Here is a 25,217-nt window from a genome sequence, read left to right on the forward strand (position 1 = left end):
TTCTCTTTAGCTGTTCTGCCAGTTACTAAGAAATGTATGATAAAATCTCCAAATTGAACTTATGTCTATCTTTACTTAGTTCTGTCAGTTTTGCTTTAAACAGTTGTATTTTTTTCAGAAATTCAAAGAAACAATTTATCCACACACATCTATGCACATAAGTACATATATACATGATCACAGAGTGTTATAATTTCTTACATATTTGTCATTATTTATATTCTTTATTCCTTCCTGTAAATGCAGTTTAACATGTTGTGTAATTTTCCTTTAGCTTTTAGGTCTTGTAGTACAAGTCTGCTGTCCTATCTGAAAATAGTATTTCACCTCAGTTGTTGAATGTGTTTTACACATTGATAATTTTTTATTACTTGTTTCTCTTTCAACTCTTATAATATATAATTACCATATCCTCCAGCCTTTGTTGTTTCAGATGAAAAATCAGTTGTTGATTTTATCATTGTGCCTCTGTATGTCATATGTCATTTCTCCCTGCTGCTTCTAAGATTTAACCATGGTGTACTTAGATTTGGGGAGGTTTTTTTGGGGTTTTTTGGTTTTTTTTTTGCATTTATCCTAGGAGAGCCTTCTTATACTTCTTAGATCTGTAACTGAATATTTGATCAAATAGAAAATTTAAATACTGTTTCTGTTTCTTATTGTCTGCCAGTGACTAGGACTCATGTTTTGGACTGCTCTGTATTGTTCCACATCTCTGAGGTTCTGTTCAATTTTCTTAATATTTTTCCTTGTTCTTCAGATTTCATCATTTCTGTTGATCTCCCTTCAGATGTACTGATTGTTTTTTTTCCTTCCTTCATCTCCAATCTACTCATGAAATCACAAATAAGTTTTTCCTATAAGGAATAATAATTTTAAGCTCTAAATTTTCTGTCATTCATTTGTATAGTTTCTCGTCCTCTTTCGATATTCCTTTTCTGTTCACTTATTGATATATTTTCCTTTAATACTTTTAATGCATTTTACTTTGAGTCAGTTTCTGTAGGTTGTGTTTTCCTTAGTATGGATCACATTCAGTAATTTTTGGTTGAAATCTTCACACTGTAAAAAATGCATTATGAATTCTATTCTGTTTTCCTGAGGGTTTCAGGTTTTTTGTTTTAATAGACAGTTAATTTGCCTGATCTTAAATTAACTCTCATTTCAATATATTGTGCAGCGGATAGTATCTCTGCTCGATTTTCCAGATTTTAGGTTTTGCTTTTTTAACTTGGTCACACAGTGCTGTCTCTTACAATCAGAATTTAGAAGAGAACCAAATATTTGTACAGAATTTATACTCGGATTTGGGGGCTCACACTTTCTATGGTTCTCAGCCCTGAGTTTTGTCCTCTGCCACCTCAAGTCAGTGAGACTTCAGCTTTCTTTAATACAAGATTCTGCTCTCAGGTGGGGAAATAAATGCCTTCAGGGGAGCATTAAATTTGTAAATCTCACATGATTTAATTGTCTTTCAAGTTTATCCTGTTTTCTCTTTCCTACTTAACTGTTTCTTTCTCCCTCTCATGCATAGATAATAGATGGCTTAGAGGTCAACCAGGGATTTGGGCACATTTGATAACATTTGCAGAACTCTTACTTCAAGGATTTTTCCCTTAAACTTTCAGCTGTTTTCTGAACTCTACATTCTGCTATCTCAAGCTGGAAAGGATTTGAATTAAAGCTTCCAGAGCTAAGGGAGGTTAAGAACACTTTTAAGCCAAAAAGCCAGAAATTAGAAATTCTTACATGTCATGATCACAGTCTTTCAAAAGGAAACTGCTGTGGCTTCTGTTTTTCGTTGCTTTCCAATGCCTTCAAATATTTTTTAATGATATTTTTTCAGGTTTTATAATTATAGCTGCAAGAAGCTTTGCACAGTGCTAACATTACCACAAATTCAAACTTTCTTCGGAATATTTTTTAATAATGAGACACCTGGGTGGCTCAGTTGATTAGGAATATTTTTTTAATAGTGTGGGTTTTACAGATATTAACAATGCCTGACATATTACAGGAATTCAATTAATATTTGTTGAATAAATTAATCATGGCTTCTCTTTTTTTAGATAATGCAATAAATTTACCTTTGTCTCTGGTTTTGTGTTGTCCTCAAAGTATTAAAGGAAAGAAGACTGATATAAAAATGTAGGCGGGGCGCCTGGGTGGCGCAGTCGGTTAAGCGTCCGACTTCAGCCAGGTCACAATCTCACGGTCCGTGAGTTCGAGCCCCGCGTCAGGCTCTGGGCTGATGGCTCAGAGCCTGGAGCCTGTTTCCGATTCTCTCTCTCTGCCCCTCCCCCGTTCATGCTCTGTCTCTCTCTGTCCCAAAAATAAATAAACGTTGAAAAAAAAAATTAAAAAAAAATGTAGGCATGTAGCTATCAGTAATATTAAGAAAACAAAGATATACTCAAGTTGTTTATATTATGTCACAAAATCACAGAAATATTAACACATTTCTGTCAAACCTGACACATCATTTTTTCATAAAAATTCAGAAAGAAGAGAGGATGAAGGAATAATGAAAGGTAAAAGGACCGTTTACTAGGAAATCATTTAGTACAAATTTAAGAACTCTCAACTGAAAATCTTCAATTTAAATTGCTATTGGATATAAAGCCTAAAACACAAATGTAGAAGTAATACTATTTTTACAAATTTTATAAATATTAATTTTCAGACTACATACACTAAGTGCTTAATTGTTGTGACATGTAAGAAATTAAGTGTGAGTTTACAAACTGATTGGTAGATAAGAATAGCCATTTTAATGTTTCTTTACTTTTGAGAGAGAGAGAGAGAGAGAGAGAGAGCACAAATGGAGGAGGGACAGACAGAGAAAAGGAGGCACAGAATCTGAATCAGGCTCCAGGCTCTGAGCTGTCAGTGCCGAGCCAACACTGGACTCGAACTCACAAACTGTGAGATCATGACCTGAGCCAAAGTTGGATGCTTAACCAACTAAACTATCCAGGCACCCCAAGAATAGCCATTTTAGAGTTGCAATGCCTAAAAAAAAAATCTTAGTAAAGACAAAAATATCTGTGATTTCCTTGCTATAAGCATACATAATCCTCTAAATTTTGTGGATATCAGAAGTGGTGCAATAGATTGAGAAAAAATTTGTAATCAGACTATATTAAAAGGACTCACTTCTCATTGACCACCTAGATAAATAAGTTTCTTAGCCTATCTAACTGTACTTTAGGAAGACAGTTATTACCCCACCTCATATACTTGTTTTAAGGAGAAAAATTACAAGAATGTCTGAGTATGCTTGCTATATGATAGGATTCTGACTATATTTTTTTCTTTTTTACAGAAGAGGATAAATATAATATTTATTCTTCTTTGCTCTTCAAGTATTTCCTGGCAGAAGGAATCATCAATGGGCATACTTTGTTGGTTGCATCTGCAAAAGAAGACCCGGCTGATATTTTACAGGTATAGAATATACTATTCAGTATTTCATTTTGAACATTTCATGAAAAAATATTGCTTATATATATGTAAACAAAATATATGTTTGTATATATACAAACTGTATTTAAATCCATTAATGGGAACATACATATATTTTATTCTCTTAAAATTTATTTGAACATGTAGTTTCATTTAAATTTTTTTTTTTAATGTTTATTTATTTTTGAGACAGAGAGAGACAGAACATGAGCAGGGGAGGGCAGAGAGAGAGGGAAACACAGAATCTGAAGCAGGCTCAGGCTCTGAGCTGTCAGCACAGAGCCGGACACGGGGCTTGAACTCACAAACCATGAGATCATGACCTGAGCCAAAGTTGGTTGCTCAACCAACTGAGCCACCCAGGTGCCCCCCCTTTTTTTTTTTTATTAAATTTTCTTTTTATGTTTGTTTATTTTTGAGACAGAGAGAAACACATGTAGTTTCATTTTTAAATTAATGTTCTCAGACAATTTTTTAACTTAAAATTGATATTGGCAGTGGGAAAAATAGTAATAGCTACTCAAAACTGAAATACATAAAATTATTGCTATACTATAGTCATGAAAATAAGAGAACTCTGTAAAAAGTTAGGTAAAGAAAAAACAACAGCAGAATATTATCGGATATTAAATACCAGTATCCTAAAGATGTAAATCAGAAGAAAGATACAGAAATTAGAAGTACTCAATTATTGGGTGCCTCGGTGGCTCAGTCAGTTAAGTGGGCGATTTTGACTCAGGTCATGATCTCACTGTTCGTGAGTTCAAGCCCCATGCCGGGCTCTGTGCTGACAGCTCAGAACCTAGAGCCTGTTTCAGATTCTGCGTCTCCCTCTCTCTCTGCTCCTCCTCCACTCAAGCTCTGTCTCTGTTTCTCTCTCAAAATAAATAAACAGTAAAAAATTAAAAAAAAAAAAAAAACCTAGGAAAAAAGTACTCATCTATTAATATTATTTTGCTTTGAAAATAACAGAAATTATTCTTTTCCAAGAAACAAGTAATAAAATAAGATATGTGGTTAATGTACTATATCTTTTTAAAACCAAAGCACACTTTAAAATTCAAAGAGGACAATATATATATGCCCATATTTCATATATATTTCATATATCTTTTATATTTCTTTCATTTTTTAATATGTAATAATAAAATAGTTGGATTTAAAAGAATAATATGCCATTCTCATTTTTGTATTAAAAAATTATAAAAAATATTTTTTTCAACCTGCATACCCTTAATGTGGTCTAGTTTTCACAAGTTTAGAATAGACTGAATTAAAAATTTATGCCTATACAAATTGTAATTATTTATAATCTTCATAACACCAACATGTAGACAAAGTTTGTAGTGTATCACTGAGAAGAACAAATGAACTATTTAAAATGAGAAGTTGAGGAGTAACATAGATAAGTAGGTTTTCCTACATAATATTCAGTCAGGATTTCAGTGTTCCCAACTCTATTAGAGTTATATAAGAGTCATTTGTATTAAACAGTCCGAAAATGAATGACCAAAACGAAGGTATTAATAGCATTTAGAGATACACCATGGGTCAGTGTTGGGGGGGGGGGATGGGGAGGTAGAGTGGGGAATGCTGTAATTGCTTAGTTTTAATTTTATGATGTATGCTTGGGAATTTCTGGAACCTATAACCAAGACAAATATTGCTGGTACAAGAAAAGGGAAAAGAAAATCTTAGAGACCATAATTATCTTAAAACTGTGTATAACTAAAAGACAAGTAAAGGATAAAAAGCCCCATCAGCTGCCTAAGATATATTATATAACCACCCAGCAATTTATCCATCATCCTTTGAAAACATATTCATGCCTATTGTAGTCAAAGCTCCTTCAGGAAGTCAGCATTAAGATGTAATGTTGAAAAATTACACCCCTTAGAAAATCCTATAGAACAATATACATGATGTTGTTAAAGCTTTTAAAAACACATTGGTAAGTATTTTTCAGTTAACTTTTTTTATCTAAGAGAATGTTCGTAATCATCTCAAATACAGTGATAAGTATTCTCTGAAATTTTTCTATGGAATGTTTTGTAAAATAGCAAAAATTAGATTTTTAAGTTAAAATATTTGTGTTTATCAGTAGGTAGGCTGATTTTTTTAGAAATAAAAAATATATTCACACACGTACATACATAATTTCTTTAAAACTTGAAAATGCTGCATTTTTCTATTATATACTTTGCATAATTTTAAACAATATATGTTAATATTTATAATGTGATTTTCAGAAGTAAAATTAAATGCTATTTCTTAATATACTAAGGTGAGTGTTAAAGCTTAATTCAAATACTTTTAGTGACGACATGCCTGTATTGATTATATTCATGCAGGAAGAGATGTCTAATATCTAGAACAAAGGGTTAATTCCTGACTTATGGCATTAACTTTTTGAGTTATATCTTTTATACATTATGTACTATCCAAAATCTACTACAGTTAGAATAAAGAGGGAGGCTAGGATGATTTTAGGAGCCTAAATGTTTTACTTTTTAATATGCATTCAAGATAAGTAATGGTTATAGGCAGGAATATCGATAACTTATCTTGATGTTTACTAGAGGTTTACAGAACATATTTTTTAACATCAAACATGCTAATAAGCAAATAGTCCATATTTAAAATCATTTATTATGAACGTACCCATATCTAATATAGACAAAGTCTTTCATAATTGAAAATGAATTACCTTATATTAACCCATGAATCCTGGAATAAGTAACAGTTTATTTAAAATAAACCATATCAGGGGCACCTAGGTGGCTCAGTTGGTTAAGCATCTGACTCTTGATTTCAGCTCAGGTCAGGATCTCATGGTTCCCAGGTTTGAGCCCCGTGTCAGGCTCTACACTGACAGCATGGAGCCTATTTGGGATTCTCTGTCTCCCTTTCTTTCGCACCTCCCTGTTTGAGCACTTGCACATGTGCTCTCTCTCAAAATAACTTTAATAAAAAATAAATTGGGGCTCCTGGGTGGCTCAGTCGGTTAAGCATCTGACTTCAGCTCAGGTCATGATCTCGTGGTTCGTGAGTTCCAGCCTCATGTCAGGCTCTGTGCTGACAGCTCAGAGCCTGGAGCCTATTTCGGATTCTCCCTCTCTGTCCCTCCCCCCTTCCTCTCTCTCTCTCTCTCTCTCTCTCTCTCTCTCTCTCTCTCTCTCTCTCAAAAAAAAAAAAAAACATTAAAAAAATTAAAAAGAAAATAAACTATGTCATATTAGATGAATTAATATAGCAACAAAATATTTAGTATTGAAGTATGAAAATTTAGACTAATATCTTCAGAATTCTTTTTTTCTGCACTTCAAATCTGTAAGTAAAAATCAGAATATCTCAATAATTTAGAGCATTTTTACATATCCCAAATATTAGTCTGTTGCCCAAATAATGAACTCATTTATTAAGATCTTATTTATTGTACCTTGTATCTTTTGCTTTGTTTTTTGTTTGTTTGTTTGTTTGTTTAAGTTTATTGATTTATTTTGGGAGAGAGAGCAAGCAGCGTGGGGGCAGAGAGAGAGAGAGAGACAGAGAGAATCCCAAGCAGGTTCCATGCTGTCAGTGCAGAGCCTGACATGGGGCTTGAACTCATGAACCATGAGATCATGACCTGAGCTGAAATGAAGAGTCAGAGGCTTAACCAACTGAGCCACCCAGGTGCCCCTGGTTTTTTGGTTTTGATTGAGAAAAGATATATTAATTGATTTAGAATTTGGGGCACCTGGTGCCTGAGTGGCTCAGTTGGTTAAGTGTCTGACTCTAGATTTCAGCTCAGGTCATGATCTCATAGTTCATGAGTTCGAGCCCCACTTCACGATGACAGCGTGAGGTCTGGTTGAGATTCTTTCTCCCTCTCTCCCTGCCCCTCCCCCATGTACGTTCTCTCTCTCTCTCTCTCTCTCTCTCTCTCTCTCTCTCTCTCTCTTTCTCTCTCAAAAATAAATAAATAACTTTAAAAGAAAAACAGTTAAATGAAATAGTATTATTTGTTAAACAGTAACATTGAATTACCATTAAAAAGGTTTCCTTTTCTTGTGTCAATTTGGTGTTAAGTCTATATTTAACATCCATCTCTCATTAACTGATCATGGAACAAGATTTAGAAGTCTGAATCCAGTGAGTGGTTAGTTGTTTGCTTTTAGTACATTATTGTACAGGCTGGGCTTTCTGAGTAAATAGAATAGAAAAATATTTCAGATCCGACTTTTCTTTCCTTATTCTGTCAAAAATTGGGATAGCTGTAAGAATAAAGTAAAAAAAAGTACCCCTTGATTGGCCATATACACTACTGAACATTTTTTTATTATACTTATCTTCAGAGTTGTAGTTTTATAATGTTCAGAACAAAAGTAATATGTTATGTTGTATAAAATTTAAAAAAAATTTTTGGCCCTTCTGTCATTCTTCTCTGTAAACTTTATGCATGCTCAATATCTTGTAAATAACATATCTTCGCACACATTTTTACTTCTTCTAGCCTGTATAATACGTGTTTTATTTCCTATCAAAAGTATTTTATTACTGTGTATCTTCTGTTCATAGTATAAATACACATAAATGAAGAGCCCTTTAAAGGCAGAGCTATAATCAGAATATGTTCCCTTCATTTCTTTGTCTTTGATTTGTTCAGAAAACTACCATGTTATCTATATGCTTTTCAGTGCTTACAACTCTGAAGTGCTAGTTGAGCCAGAAATTTGCTGTTTGACCCCAGGGATTTTTTTCCCCCTAGCTACTTGTGAGAGCTTATTTAAAATTCTAAGTTCTCCCCTGGCAGCCACAGTTAGAGCTTCTTTGGCAAACTAAAAAGACTAAGAAAAATCATGCAAAGGCTCAGTACTGCTTCCAGTGACCTACATTTGTAGCCAGCTTTTAAAAGATGGCATGTGCCTTATTTTCCAACAAAAAATGAAAGATAAGATCAAAGAATAAAGGACAATAAACCCACCTCTCCGTCACTAGCCAGTAAAAACCATTTCTGATACAACATTAAATTAAACACAAAGTTCACTTTGATATTTGTGTGTCACCAACATAAGAAAGGAAATTTGCATGCAGAAAAGTAGCCTAAGTCATACAGCAAAAATGCCATATTCTTTGATAGGATATTTATCCTCAGAAGGTGAAATACATTTGGGATATGAGCTTAGATTTTAATTTCTGTGATGCTACTTAACTAGCTGCAGGACTTTGCACAAGTCACTTAACCCTTCACATTAAGATAGAGATAGTTCCCTGGTTACCTTATTCTGGAATGCCAAATTAAAAATGAAATATCAGGAGTTTTGCTTTCAAAATCTTAAAGAACTTCCTCCAGGCCTCACATTTACTTTTAAAAATTTTATTTTGAACTCCTAAAAAATATGGTTGTGGATACTTCATGGTTATTGTCATGCCTAAATGTTAAAATCTTAGAACCATTATATAGTACTTTCCATTCTTTGAAAAGAAGCCACACAAAGTGAGAATTAGGAATATTAAAAATAGAGTTCATTTGTCCTCTGAATACTTTTTCTGAAAACATAGAAGAGAAAGTATTTAATCCTTTTAGAAGGGATAAATGACTTCAAATTCTGAAAACCAGAGCCATTGAAACTTGAAAAAAAATACTCATCAGCTCCCCAAATTAACATGTTGCCCCATGGAATAAAATGTTAAAAGATCCCATGAAAGGAGAAAGGCAGCGCATCTTCAAGGGTCATAGATTAAATAGATGGTCTTTGAAGATTTATTATGCACAAAGGGATAACTTTACTGTGTGAAAACCCCAAAGAGGACAGAGCCATCTCTCCAGCTAATGTTGGGATGATTCTTTCAGTGGCCAGTGTTTCCTTCCTAAAATTTTGTTTTGTTCATCAGAAACCAACAGGCAGTTGCAGAAAGTGACCTTAGTACAGCACAGCCATCTTTTTGTATTATGTCATATTAGTGAAATCAGAGGCATTTGAAATGCACTTACCACTTTTTATAAAAGTTTTTTACAGTTCATGTGTGTGTATGTGTGTGTGTCTAAGGCTGTGCTAGATTTCGAAAACAGGGTGGATGGTATTAAAGACTTAAATTGGAAGGAGAAAAGAGATCTGAGACTATGAAGCATCTTACCTTTATACTTCTTAAAACAGATTATAACAGGGTATTATAGAATTTTAAAAACCTATTTTGTGCATTTATCCTGTTGCCCCTACTTTTCAGTACTCAATGAGCAGAAAGAGAATCATTTTGTTCTATTAACACCAAGTGTATAACACAAAATAATGTTCAAATTTAATCAAAATAAAGTGATATCCAGTATCATTTAGTGCATCACAATGTACTAAGGATTTTTGTGACATCTTCCCTAAACCGGGTTCATTTTGGAAAAATAAAAGAATATGTCATCAAACAAATAAAACCAGTCCCATGTGTGCTCCTGAGCTGGGAATATAACTGATCTGGACCTCTTAAATAAAGATAATGCCTGATTCCATTATTAATTGTGAGATATCTTTGACAGCAGATATCCCCGAAATTTTAGAATATTTCTTTACAACCTTGTAAAAATTCTATGACTTCAATTTAATAAATAATTATGTTAAGATCACTGTCACTATCTTAACTTTTACAATAACTATAAATATTTAATTATATCAGGTTTTCAGAAATTATTTTATGTTCAATAAGGACACTTCATACTTACAGGAATTATATAGAAATCCTTTTCAGCATAAGAATCCTTCTATAACTCAAGTAATTATTGCATAATCTGTTTACTTAGTATAGATTTTCATACATCATTTATTTTAAGAAAACAGGTTAATATATACCCTTATATAGTAAGCATTTACTAAAGGGAATTATTGCACATCGTCTCATTAATTAAACCTGTTAAAATCAATGATTAAGTGAAGATTTGGTCTAGTTTTTAAAACATTTCACAAAATGTATTTTAATCAAGGTATTACAAGGACAGCATCATTTACCATTCATTTTCTTTCTGTAACTAGGGATATAGATATAAAGATATAGTAATACACACCCACACACACACACACACACATATATATATATATATATATATATACATCCCACACACAAAATATATACATAATATGTATACACACACACACACAAACACACACACACACACACACACACACACGCAGAAAGTCACGTTTTTAATAATTCTAGTTACCTAATTAGTAGCTCTATTCATTTTAACTTATATTATCTCTCTCAGTATGAGCCAGATTAAACATTGATAGCATTTGCTATATGAACTTTATTTTGTAAAGGAACTCAAAAAGGAAAACTCCAATTTTTATGGCTAGAAATATTAATAGATAGCAACAGTGTACCCTTGTCTCTCTATAAACAAAAACATGGAATTTTTATTTATTTTATTTACTTAAGTTTTTTTTTTCTTAAGAAGCTTGTCAACTAAGGAGAATGTTTTGAAGGAATATGTATTATAGCTTTTACATTTTGATATATGAAATATATAAATTCTGTATCTAAGTTGATATATTGAAGAAAATTGATAAAATTATCATAGACCTCATAGAGACTTGTTCCTAACAGCTTAACAGTTTTGATTTTTATATATGCTAGAAAATAATTGTGGAAGCCAATAATACCACAATGCCAAAAAATACAGTGCATTTCCCTTTAAAGTTTTTTTAAGTGAGTGCCTTGGTCAAGACTTGGAGTGCTGTTGATATTCGCAGGCACATTGCTAGGACCTGAATCAAGAATTTAAAGTTGCCTGTACTTCATTTTCCTAACCTCACTGCTAAATAGCAGTAGAACTCAGGGATTAATTACATGTCTGAATTGCTTCGAAATCCTTCTATGACTGGAGCTCTTAAAAATGTGATGGTTTAAAAGGTAATATTTTGAAATAATTAGATTATAATTTGCATTTAAAGAAAGTATTATTTTTTTTTACTGACTTTACCCTTTCCCTTTACTTCTGAATACTTCTGATGTAGACTTCCATTTCCTTTTCTTCATGTTATCCTTCTCCTTCCCTCTATCTTAGTGAAGAAAATTGAGTTTTTCCAATCTTCTCAATATAGTTCTTGTTTCTATGTGAAAGAGAAATGTGATAAGGATCTGTGGAAAAGCATTGAGAACACTACTCTTAACCTAGTGGTTTCATTTTCTGTTTTTCAATTCATGTAATTGATGCAGTTGTCAAATTAAAAGCATCATTTTTGTCAGTAGCTTAATTTGCGAGTTCAGTTAAAATAATATTTGTATATTAATGTGAAAGTATTTTTCACCTTTTCTTTTTGTAATATCAGTAATTGTTCCCTCTTTATATACAACAGAAAAAATATATATATATAAATTGCACCAAGATGTTCCCTGTACTGAATTTGATTTGAAATATGGATGGAAATAATTCACTAAATACTAATCTTAAAATCCATGAGTTTAAAAACATTTTTCATATAACATCAGCTATATACCTACAGGCCTTTGACTTACTCCATGCAATCTACATTTCTGAATGCTTTTAACAATTAAAGTAACCTCTCCCGTATTTTTAAATATTGAAACGGAGATAATGTGGAGAACTCATCTTTACTAGATGGATACTCAGCCTGGATATTTAGAGTACTCTTGTATTCAGATGATGATAATCAGTCAATAATATCTTTGAATTTGTTTCTCGTTCTAACTTTCAGAAAATAAATGTTCCCCAACTCCCCCGAAATCAACAAAGTAATATACTTACTGATACAATATAATATACTTACTGATACATGGATAATGCTTAAGTAGTATTAATTATACAGTTACCAAAACCTGCAAGGATCAAAAGATTTTATTTTTAAGAAGGATTTCTCATGCTGCAAGGATTATGTTGCTACATAATAGCTCAGTAGTACTTCTGCTGAATTGTAAAATAGCTTAGAGAGGAGTATGATGCCCATAGTTGGTGTAATGCATTGGTAATTAAGAGGGTGGGAGGTTAAGCTTCATTAACTGCTGAGGGATTGTATCTTGGGTTTTATTATGCCCTAGAGAACATAAAAAGTGAGAAGGGTCAAACTGTTGGAATCAGATTTTGCTTGTGCATCTGCCAAAACAAAGACCACAAAATAATATACCAGTAAGCACAGAATGGCATGAATTGAAAGGGGAAGAAATATATTTACAGCATCTTATGGCTAAGGATAAATGTTTCTGCTGAAAAAAAAATAAATACCCCTAATTACTGGAGTATATTTTGGTATTGGAAGTTTATAATAATTTGGTTTCATATAAGTTTTTGTTAAAGTAGAATAAGCAGTTGTTTTTGTCCAAAGGTAGTGCCAATTTCTTTATTTGTGTTAATTTTCCAACATGATTCATCTGATTAAGAGAGAGAAATTTTATACTTTTCATTCCTATCTTCTGTGTAGACCATACGAAGCTTGCTTTTCATTTTTACTTATTCCTGATCCTTGCTACCAAATGTATGGTCACTATAAGCACCGTACTCTATAAAAGAACCAAAAATCTGATATTCTTTCTTTTAAGAAACAAGAGTATAACAATCATGAAACGTGTTCTGTTGGTGCTCTGAGTGAGAAATCAAAGACTGGTGATTCAAAAGCATAGGGGAGAATCTTGATCTTTGATTACAGCTGTAATCATTGAATATTTAAGAGCTTATTCTTAGCATTCTCTTGTAAGACAGATTTTATCAAAACATTAAATAAACTTTTCGTTTGATTAGATATAGACACTGTAACAAATAGTGTAGATTATAGCAGTCATCATCTCTGGTAGGGTCAAGGAATCACCATAAGCAGGTTAGGTGATGGCATACTTCAAAAAAAAAATTTAGGGCTTACAAATGTAACAACATACTAAATACAAAGTCTTACAGAACAAATTTCAGAATATTGGAAGATTAAAAAACATCTGAATAATCGGGCACCTGGCTGGCTCAGTCTGTGGAGCATATGACTCTTAATCTTAGGGTCATGAGTTCAAGCCCCACATTGGGTGTAGAGCTAACTTAAAATAAATCGTTTTCTTCCCCCAAATATTGGTTTTGGTATATGTTTAAATAATTCAGTTTTCATTTGAATTCTGAATATCAGTATTGAAACCAGTAAGACCAAATTTTTATATAATGGATTTTTTTGTCAGAGGATTATATAGGATGATCTAACACTATTACCTTAGACTTGAGTTCTGGAGTTCACCACACGTAAAAACCACACAACTCTTAATTTGCGTTGACCAGTTTTTTTTATTTTCTGCTATTTTTGTTCAGATTTCTGGCTAAAAGAATGATGCAAATACTGAAGAGTTACCAAGTGTTCACATAGGTCTAGCGAGGTAAATTACTAGCATGACTTTTTCACACCATGTTGTGTTAAAAGTTTTTTATATATTGTTGGAAGGCTTAAAAATGGAGATGCTAGGCACCTGGGTGGCTCAGTCAGTTAAGTGTCTGACTTCAGCTCAGGTCATGATCTCACAGTTCGTGAGTTCGAGCCCTGCATGGGGCTCTATGCTGACAGCCTGCAGTCTGCTTCAGATTCTGTGTCTCCTCTCTCTCTGCCCCTCCCCCACTTGCATGCTCTCTCTGTCTCTCTCTCTCTCAATCTCTCTCTCTCAAAAATAAACATTAAATTTTTTTTTCAAAAAAATGGAGATGCTAAAGGAATTTTGGCCCACTTACTAAAGAAATAACCATATTTTATCAAATCTGAGATGCCACTGACCACAAGATGCATCACTTTTATGTACCACTGAGACAAAAACACGGCCAAATAAACTTAAACAGAATGTGTTCTTTTAACTTAGGGTTTCTATTTAATTATTTTCAAGTTTTCTTAGACTTTTTTAAAAATCATATCACACTTGTAGCTACAAAAGATAAGCAAAATGTAACTTACTCATAAAACTTCACATTCATATTACTATAATGAATTACTTTCTTCTTTATAGTCATTGGGCATTACCAGTTTTTCACATGATACTGTTTTCTGTGTCATCAAGAACACTGGTGATACAGCATTTCTTATTAAATGCTCCTCTTTTTTTCCCACATTTTATTCTAAAACAATGCCATCCATCAGATGACTTTCCCAAAAAGTATCAAAGGAGGTTTTCTGGAAAACCAGGATTCATATTCTTTTTTAATTGAGTTATGTATGGATTCTTGGCTGAAACATCAAAAAATTACATTTGTCCACTTACACACTAAGAATAACAACCAAGTTCATACATACACAGACAATGATGACTTTCTGTTTGATATAATATCAATTGTAAAATGTACCCCAATTTCATAAATAATGACATATGAAAAAAAACCAGAATCAATGAAATGCAGTAAATGTATGCTTCAATTTTAAACCTGAGCTTCGATGTATTGGAATTACCCACTTCTCAGAACTGTCACAAATCTTAATTGTCCTTGTTTAGCCTAGTGCCACCAATTTAAAAATAATCCCCACTTTTAAAAAAAATTAATATTTATTTATTTTTGAGAGAGAGAGGGAGAGAGACACAGAATCTGAAGCAGGCTTCAGGTTCCTCACTGTCAGCACAGAGCCCGATGCCAGGCCCAAACCCATGAACTACAAGATCATGACCTGAGAGGAAATTGGATACTTAACCCACTGAGCCACTCAGGTGCCCCAATCTCCATTTTCAATGTGTTGATGTTTTCTTGGGAATACTTCTGTGTCCCTATGAAGTTGGAACTTAACCTATGCTTCTTACCATGTATTTCACTCAGAAGTATCATGCATTCACAAGTGTTACCTTGCTCATTTGGGAAATATTCTACCAGGAGGAGAAATAATGTTAAGGAAAAAAAGAACATTCTCTCTATGTAGTTAAAAGATACTAAAGCTGATTAATCAGGAACTGGACCTTTGGTAGATGTTTTTATGGAGTTTGAAATTTTTTCCAATTTTTGTGAAATACTAACAATAAAATAAGGGGAAATAATCCAGTAATCAAGTTCTTCTAAGGAAGTGCTTTTATCCTTTAAAAAGTATACCTTATTATACTGCAAGAAAATTAAGGAAATTTGCCTTTATTTATAAAATACATTTTTTTCCTCAAGAACTCTTCCACTGCATCTGGGATTGGATACATATATATACACATTTGAATTTAAAATTTTGAGAGATATACTTTATTACAAAAAAATAACAGATGGTAGCCAAAAATTTAAACAATAATAGAATACTATTTGGCAATTAAAAAAAGAAGGAAATTCTGCCATTTGTGACAATATAGATAAATCTTGTGAGCATTATGCTAAGTGAAATAAGTCAGAGAGACAAATCATGCATGATCTTAGCTATATGTGGAATCTAAGAAACCAAACTCCTAAAAATGGAGAACAGATTGGTGGTTGCAAGAGGTGAGGGTGGGGGAAATGGGTGACTGTGGACAAAAGGTACAAATTTTCAATTATACGATAAGTAAATCATGGGGATGTAATGTACAGCGTGGTGACTAGAATTAACAATACTGTAATGTATATTGGAAAGTTGCCAAGAGAGATTTTAAAATTCTCATCACAAGGAAAAAAGAAAACATAGTAAGTGAGGTGATGGATGTTAACTAAACTTATAGTCATCATTTTATATTATATACATACATGAAATCATTATTTTGTACACATGAAACTAATTCAATGTTATATGTCGGTTCTATTGCAATAAAACTGGGGGGAAATTGCTCCATGCTTAGTGTGGAGCCCGACGTGGGCTTTGATCTCACAACTGTGGATCATGGCCTGAGCCTAAATCAAGAGCCAGATGCTTAGCCAGCAGAGTCAGAACCCAAGTAGTTCCTTTTTAACATTTTGAAGAAGCTCTGTTTTCCATAGTGACTGTACCAATTTACATTTCCACCAGCAATGCACAGTGGTTCCTTTTTCTCTACATCCATACCAACTTTTATCTCTTGTGTTTTTGATGACAGTCATTCTCACAGATGTGTAAAATAAAATAAACCTTTTATTTTCTGGTTGATAGAAGATATACATGTCTTCATTTTGTTATTAACATATTACTAATTTTTTTATTTTTATAATTTCTACCTCTTTATTGGATTCTTTTTTTAATGGCTAGATTATATCTTCAAATACTTTTTTTTAGAAAAGGTTTGTGGTAGGTAAGCTTTAAATATTATATGCTTTTTAAAAAATGAGTATAGTTTATACTTAATAGATGATTTTCCTCATGAAGAATTATAGGTTCAATATCAGTTTTCCTCATACTTTGAAGACCATCTTCTGAAATCCAGGGTTGTTGAGGTATCTGCTACCCATCTGTTTCTTTTTCTTTTCCTTTTTCTTTTTTTTGATGTTTATTTATTTTTGAGATAGAGAGAGAGACAGAGCGTGAGCATGGGAGGGACAGAGAGAGGGAGACACAGAATCTGAAAAAGGTTCCAGGCTCTGAGCTGTCAGCACAGAGCCCGATGCAGGGCTCGAACCCATGAACTGTGAGATCATGACCTGAGCTGAAGTCGGACACTTAACCAACTAAGCCACCTAGGCAGCCCCCCATCTATTTCTTTTTCATTTATAAGTAATATGTTTTCCCCCATTTTAAAGCTTGCAGGCTTTTACTTTTAACCCCCAAGTTGTGAAAGGGCATAACAATATTTTTAATGGGTCTTTTTTCCATTCAACTAGTTTAATTCTTCATACATTTTTCCAATTTGTAAAACTATGTCATCTCCATAGCTGTTTAAAAACTTTGATATTTTTCAATTAAATTTTGATTATGTAAGTAATTCACAACTAGTATATATGTAATATATGTAAATATAAACAACTACATATGTAATAAAATATACCAGTTTTATGTACAATTTGAGTAAATAGGATAAATGTATACATGACGTAACCACCACAGTCATACATAGAACATTCCATTCCCTCAGAAATGTGCCTATTCATACCGCTCTCCTCTTCCTACCACTTGGCCCCTGGTAGCCTCTAATCTGTTTACCATCTCTATGGTTTGCCTTTTCTAGAATTTCATATGTATGGAATCATGTAGTATGTAATATTTTGTATCTGGCTTCTTTCACTTAACATAATGTTTTTCAGATTAACCATGTTTCTATGTGTATCAATAGAGTTGATTCCTTTCACTGCTTTTATTAGCCATTCACTAGTATCATGATGGACATTTGAGTGGCTTTCACTTTTTGACTATTAAATGAGGTTGCTATGAATATCCACGTATACATCTCTATATGGACATATGTTGTTATTTCTCTTGGGTAAATACCCAGATGAATTGCTGGGTCATATTGAAAGTGAATGTTCAATTCTTAAAGAAATTGAACTCTTTTCTAAAACAGCTGTACAATTTTGCATTCCTACCAGAAATGTTTAAGGTTTCTAATTGCCTCTTTCCTTTTTAACATTTGGTGTTATCACTTTTTAAATTTTATTTGAACAATTCTAGTCTGCACATAGTGATATTTCATTGTGCTTTTAATTTGCTTTTTGCTGATCACTAATGGTGTTGAGCATCATTTCATGTGTTTGTTTGCCATCCATGTATCTTTTAATGAAGTGTCTGTTCGGTTCTTGTCCTATTTAATTATATTTCATCATTGATTTATATTCTGGATACGAGTCCTTTATCAGTTATGTGTGTGGCAAATATTTTTTCTGGATACAAGTCCTTTATCAGATATGTGTGTGGCAAATATTTTTTTCCCAATCTGTGGCTTGACTCTTTGTTTTCTTAGCAGTGTCTTTTGAAAAGCGTTATTTATTACTTTTATCAAGTCTGATGCCTCAGTTTTTTATTTTATATTTCATGTTATATTTTTGTCCTATTTAAGAAATATTTGCAAACTTTTTTTTAAAGGGCTAAATAGTAAATATTTTTGGCTTTGCAGGCCAAATGATCTGTATTGTAACTACTTGATTCTGCCATTGTAACAATAAAGCAGCCGTAGATAATTCTTTAGCAAATTCCAGTGAAATTTATTTACAAAAACAGGTATCTGATTGTATTTGGCCCACAGGCCATAGTTTGTTGATCCCTAGTATACTCCCAAGTCACTAAGGTTTTCTCCTTTCTTGTTTCCTAAGAATTTAGGATGACTTTGTTGTCATCCTTTCTCTATTGAATTACCTTGGCACTTACGTAGAAAATCAATTAAATAAATATGTGTGTCTCCCTCTCAACGTTATTTTCTGTTCCATTGACCCATGTGTATGTCTTATATGGACTTCATCATTCCGTTTTTATAATGTCTTCAAATCAGGTATGTTTAAGTCCTCCAACTTTCTTCTTTTGCAAAATTGTTTTGTCTATTTTACAGCTTTTGCGCTTCCATATTAATTCTAAATTAAACTTGTTATTTTACCTGAAAAAGTTGACTAGAATTGTTCTTTTTCTTCCCCAGTTATTTTTTCCCTCAGTCCTTTGTTTTTGATAGTTTCTGTTGCTATCTTCAAATTCAATAATCTATGATTTGTTCACATCATTTCTTTATATTGTTATGAACTTAATTTCTTTTGTTCATTTTATGTTATTTTAATGAAGTTTTTGTTTTTAAAGAGTTTGTAACCACTGCTAAGATAAATTATACTTTCGTTTCTATCAAGTAAATTTTATTGGATATCCAAATGTACAAGTTACTACTTTTTAAGCAAAGGATACAGCAGTACTAAAGCTTGGAGGTAGAAATCTCAGGACTTCCAAGTCAGCACACAATGCCCATTTTGTAAATAATTTGAAAAAAGTTCAAAGGGTAGTCATATCTTCTTTGTGAGCAATTTGAAGAGTTAACTGTGAGTTCTATGAATACATTCTGTTAGGATCAAAGAGAAGTTAACTAGTCTTGAATGAATGAAAAAATAATTGTAGAGAAAGCAAGGAGCGGGAGGACCTGAGAGAAAAGGAGAAAAGAATGAAAGAAGATAGCCTGATTGAGTACGCTTTGAGCTTGACATGCAGTTGAAATTCAGATAGAATATCCAGATGCAGTTAAAACTTTAGACGCAGAAACTGGGGAATAATTGAAAATAGAGATTTGCTAGCCATCATTTCTTTCTCCGTAAGATGTTTGTTGAATGCCTACTCTGTGCCAGAAACTATGTTATGGACTGAATGTTTATGTACTACCCCTCAAATTTATGTCCTTCTAGCCTAATAACCACAAAAGTTATCCCATCATCAACTATAAGTTTAAAATCTCATTTGTCATCTAAATCAGGTATGGATGTGATTTGAGGTGTGGTCCATTCTGAGGCAAAATTCTCCTCTGGCTATGAACCTGTGAATCTGTTAAACCAGACAAATTATGGGCTTCTAAATACAATATAGAACAGGCATAGGATAGACATTCTCACTCCAAAAGAGAGAAATCAGAAGGGAGGAAGGAGTGATGGATTCTAAGCAAGTCCAAAATTTAGCAAGGCAAATTCCATTAGATCTTAAGGCCTGTGAATAAACGTCTTTGGTTCCATTCTCTGCATCGTAGGCCCACTGGAGTGGCAGCATCACACCCCTTCAGCTGGGCAGGACACCACCCCCATGGCTCTGCTGGGCTCCAGTCTTGCCTTTTGAAACCCAGCTGGAGGCAGCCATGTCTCCCAGGCTTGTGTCTCTGGGCCTGTGGTAGAAGTGGCAGCCTTGATCATCTCTGAATCACCTTTGGGTTCTTTCTACTTTTTATCCCCCCCCCCCCCCCCCCCACCCAGGATAGCTTGTGTTTGAAACCAAATTGCATCATGGTCAAGACTGTAAAATCCAAGTCCAACTGCCTTCCTTAATTCCATTCTTCTTTGTCTCTAGTTCAGACTGGCAGTGTCTATGCTGGTATAGTATCTGTATTCCTGGCTTCTGCTGAGATGACTGGTTAAGTCCATGAGTCACACCCACAATCTCTTTATCAGCCATACATTTAGTGTTCTCTTTAGAACAAGCTTTTTCATTTCTTTGCAATGTGACTAGCGGGAGAATTTTCCAAATCTTCGAGTTCTGGTTCTTTTGGCTTAACAATTCCTTGCTTAATTCATTTCTCTCATTTTGCATTTTACTAGAAGCAGTCAGAAGGAACCAAATGATGCTTTCAAAACTTTGTTTAGAAACCTTATCTGCTAAATACTCAATTTTATTGCTCAAAGTCCTGCCTTGACAGAAAACTAGAACACAGCTCAGCCAAATTTTTTGCTGCTATATAACAAGAAGTGCCTGTTTTGCAGTTTGCAGTAATATGTTCCTTAGTTCCGTCAGAGACTTACTGGAATCTCCCTTAACATGCATCTCAAAATTCTTTCAGCCTTTACCCAATACCCAATTTCAAAGCCACTTCAACATTTTTAGGTATTTGTTACTATAGTACCTCATTTATTTTGGTACCAAAATCTATCTTAGTAAAGTTTGGGCTACCATAACAGAACACCATAGACTAAGATTGTTTAAACTGTGGAAATTTGTTTTCTTACAGCTCTGTAGGCTAGGCCAATTTAGTTCCTGGGGAGGACTCTTCCCAGCTTATAGGTGACTCTTAATGTGTTCAAGCATCATCTCCCAAGAGTCCTCCGTCCTTGTACTCCAGATGGACTGCTTGCTCTCTAGGCAGTCCTACACAGGTGTTTTCTGGCACTTTCCTTCATCATCCTAAGAGTTGCTCTGACTTTGTTGCTGGTAGAGTACGTCCTCTAATAAGTTGAAAGTGAATGGAGGTAGAGGTGTGTGAGGTGGTAGAGATTTTTAAACTTTGAATGTCTGAACTTGTCTTAATTTCACCCTTAAATTTAACATTACTTTGGTTAAATATAGAATAGTAGGCTGAAAATAACTTTCCCTCTGAAAAGTCCAAAGCCTAGAGGCTTTTTCAGATACTTTCTTTTTTTCCCTCTTGTTCTGAAATATCAGAATTATATGCTTTGGTGTATGTCTATTTTCATTCATAGTTTTAGTACTCAGGATTTTAAATCTGTAATCTCCCACTTTTCATTTCTGGAAATTTCTCTTAGATTATTTCTTGGATATTTTCCTCTGTTGTCTCTGTTTCTCTAAAATATCCTTTTATGGTGTCAACCTCCTGGGCTAATTCTCTAAATATTTTCTTTTATCTCTTATTTTTTATCTTTTTAAGAGGTAGTATTGCATAATTGTTAAGAGACTGAGTGATAGAATAAGACTGTCCTTTGCGAATCCTTGCTCTGCCATTTACTGTCTTTGTGACCTTCAACAAGTTATTTAAATTTTATGCTCCAGTGTCTTCATCTATAAAATGGTCTTAATAATAGTGCATACTTCTTAAGATTGTTTAGGGATTAAATATGTTAATTGTATAAAGTGCTTAGAATAGTACCTGGCAGTTGGAAAGCACTTTAACACATGTTAGCTGCTATGTTTTGTTGTGCTTTTTAAAAATTATCATTACTGTCATAATTATCATCATTGTTCCTTTATTCTTAAAGATTTGATCAACTTGATATTCTTGAACTTCTGGTCTTTTTTTTTTTTTAATCTCCTATTATACTTTTAATTTCTAGAAGCTCAGGTTTTTCTGACTGTTTCCTTTTACTGAAGTGTTTTATTTTTTACATACCATCTCATATAATAGATATTACTTTTCGTTCCTTTTGAAGTTTTTTTCTGTTTCTGCCATTGTTTCTATTTGGCTTAGTGTTTCAATTCCATATTAGATGCTTTATTCAAATATCTGGTAATTCTTGGTTGTCTTTTAATATTAAAGAGTGAGGGACTGGAAGGCTAGTTGGAAGTACTGTGTATTTGGGCACATAACTTGTGGTGTGATAGGTTTACTGTAAATTTAGCTAGTGGTATCTCTCTAAAGACCTTTTCCCTTAATTTTGTCAGTTTCTCGAGGGAGGATTCCTCTAATCTCCTGATCTCTTACCTATTCTGCTTAAGGATGACTTCTGGCCTTGTGAGAGCCTAGCAGTGGGAGCCAACTGTGTACATGTATTGGGGATGGGGGTTATCTCACCCTTCTGTATGAAGACTTACAATAAGTTACCCTGTCTTCAATATGATGTCTCACCTGTGCCCTCTATTGTGTTCCTACTGCCAAAGTTTGTCTGATTTGACCTCTCCATTTCTCTTACACAGTGGGGGGAGGAGTAGTATCCTGGCTTTTAGTAGAAAATAGGGGATCTGAGGGGTCTTACTTTTTCTTTTAAAGATTTTCAAGCAGTGCTTCTGCTTTGACACAAAAGTATTTCTCCTTACTTCCTGAAATTACTTGTCTCTTCTACAAGTGTGACAGTTGTTAAGATTTGTTAAGGGCAAGTAGTAGAAACTGTGGTGTTTATGTTTATTATATTATTCTTTATTATTTTCTATGTGTTTTATATATCCCATAGAAAAAATAATAATTTGAGACGCTAAAAGTTAAAGTTACAAACAACGTTTATCGTAGCATTCTCAGACTGCAAACAACCTAAAGATCCAACAGTGGGGAAATGATAAACAGGATTTTAATTAAGCCATATAATATATAGTCGTTGAAAATCTTATTTTTGAAATGTGGGAATGGTCACAATACCATATTAAAATGTAGAATCCAAATAATATACATTATCATATGTATAACAGGCAATATACATTTTGTTACATATATACATATATATATGTAAAAAAAAGATTGGAGGAAAATACTCAAATATGTTCAGAGTTATTATTCCTGGATGATAGGTTAGTAGGTGATTGTTCACTTTTTTAATATGTTTCAGTAGTTTATAATTTTCTTTGTTGAACATTTACCACTTTTAAAATCAATTGCTGTCCAATAAATACTGATTTTTAGAAGGATAATTGGGTACTTTTTTTTTCATGGTGAAGAGATATTTCTTTTTTAAAGATTTTATTTTAATTCCAGTTAGTAAACATATAGTGTTATATTAGTTTCAGTTGTATGATACAGCAATTCAACAATTCCATACATCACCCAGTGCTCATCACAAGTGCACTCCTTAAACCCCATCACCTATTTAACCTATCCTCTGGGGTAAAAATATAGTGAAAAAATACTGTTAAAATTTTTTGTAAGTGACATAAGATAAGGGAGAGTGCAGGAAGGACAAGGAGGCCTATTACTGGAAAATGAAACAATCTCCTGGTTTTAATTAAAAAAAATTTTTGTTTAACATTTATTCATTTTTGAGAGACAGTGAGAGACAGTGTGAGCAGGAGAGGGGTAGAGAAAGCCAGAGACACAGAATCTGAAGCAGACTCCAGGCTCTGAACTGTCAGCACAGATCCCGACGTGGGGCTCGAACTCACAAACTGTGAAATCATGACCTGAGCCAAAGTCAGACGCTCAACCAACTGAGCCACCCAGGCTCCCACCTGGTTTTAATTTCAAAAAATTAAGTTATGATGGTTCTTTAAAATCCTAGTTGATATAAGTGTGAAGTGTGCAACTGACAGTTACAAAACCTCACAGTAAATAATTTGAATTGTTAGATGAATAAATAAATAATTTTTTCCACTTTCTAGACCTGCACTAGCCAATAAAATTTTCTGTGATGTCAGAAATGTTCTCTACCTGCACCACCCAATAGAGTAGCTATTAGACGTATGTGTCTATTAAGCATTTGAAATATGGCAGTTGAGGCACTGAATTTATCATTTTGTTTAATTTTAATTAGTAAAAAATTAGCCACATGTGGATAGGGGCAAGTATATTTAATAACATAATTGTAGACCAGTGGTTTTGTAAATAATTCTATGTCTTAGTATCTGATTAATAAAACTAATTTAGATGTTTGGACTGATATCTAGTATTTTTTTAACACAGAAAAAGACAATTGAGGAAAAACAAATTTTAGATAATTATACATGTCTAAAATAAATAGATTTTGTAAGGTAGACATAAATTCATTAAATTTAAATTTTTATAACATCTTATTTAAATTTTGCTTTATTCCTCATTTCAGAAATAAAAATAGTGGTTCTTTACCCTGAGGATAGGATTGTGGAGCAGGAGTAAGAGTTAAGAATATCAGAATCTTCAAACTTTGTTTTTTAATGTTTATTTATTTTGAGAAAGAAAACAGTGCACATACACATGGCTCATGGAGGGGCAGAAGGAAAGGAGAGGGAGAATCCTTAGCAGGCTCTGTGCTGTCAGCAGGGAGCCCAAAGTGGGGCTAGATCTCACAAACCTTGAGAACATGGCCTGAGCTGAAATCAAGAATTGGATGCTTGGGGCACCTGGGTGGCTCAGTTGGTTGGGGGTCTGACTTCAGCTCAGGTCATGATCTCACAGTTTGTGCGTTCGAGCCCTGTGTCCGGCTGTTTGCTGACAGCTCGGAGCCTGGAGCCTGCTCCAGATTCTGTGTCCCTTTCTCTCTGCCCCTTCCCTGCTCACACTCTGTCTCTCTCAAAAATAAATAAACATTAAAAAAAAAAAAGAATTTGACACTTAATCAATTGAGCTATCCTGGTGCCCCCAAACATTTTTTAACATTACAGATTTTATCTTTTCCCCACAAGACAATAAAAAATGTAGATGGAATTATCTTTGAGAATGGATAAAGCCAGGAAAATAATTGAGAACCAATCATTTAAAATAATTTACTTTAAAATAATTTGTAATTTATAAACTTAATCTAGGTGTAAAAGGATGCCCATCAACCCATATATGGTAAGAAGACAGTTTTTATATGTTAGAAATGTTCTAAACAGAATTTTCAATTAGTTCTCTTAAAGCAAGGTTATGGATATTTATATCCCTACTTTATCTCTGTTTGAAATTTTCCCAAAGGT

The 25,217-nt window shown here is 33.4% G+C and overlaps 1 protein-coding gene across 1 annotated transcript in view; it reads left to right on the plus strand.

Annotated features, from left to right (window-relative positions):
* The window catches only part of ELP4 (elongator acetyltransferase complex subunit 4), a 245,962-nt gene that overhangs the window by 27,442 nt on the left and 193,303 nt on the right, over positions 1-25,217 (plus strand). The window contains 1 exon segment of the mRNA XM_043580877.1: positions 3,326-3,447. Within this exon segment, the coding sequence (XP_043436812.1) occupies positions 3,326-3,447 (122 nt within the window).

The sequence above is a fragment of the Prionailurus bengalensis genome, chromosome D1, assembly GCF_016509475.1.
Source record: "Prionailurus bengalensis isolate Pbe53 chromosome D1, Fcat_Pben_1.1_paternal_pri, whole genome shotgun sequence".
Lineage (NCBI taxonomy): Eukaryota > Metazoa > Chordata > Mammalia > Carnivora > Felidae > Prionailurus > Prionailurus bengalensis.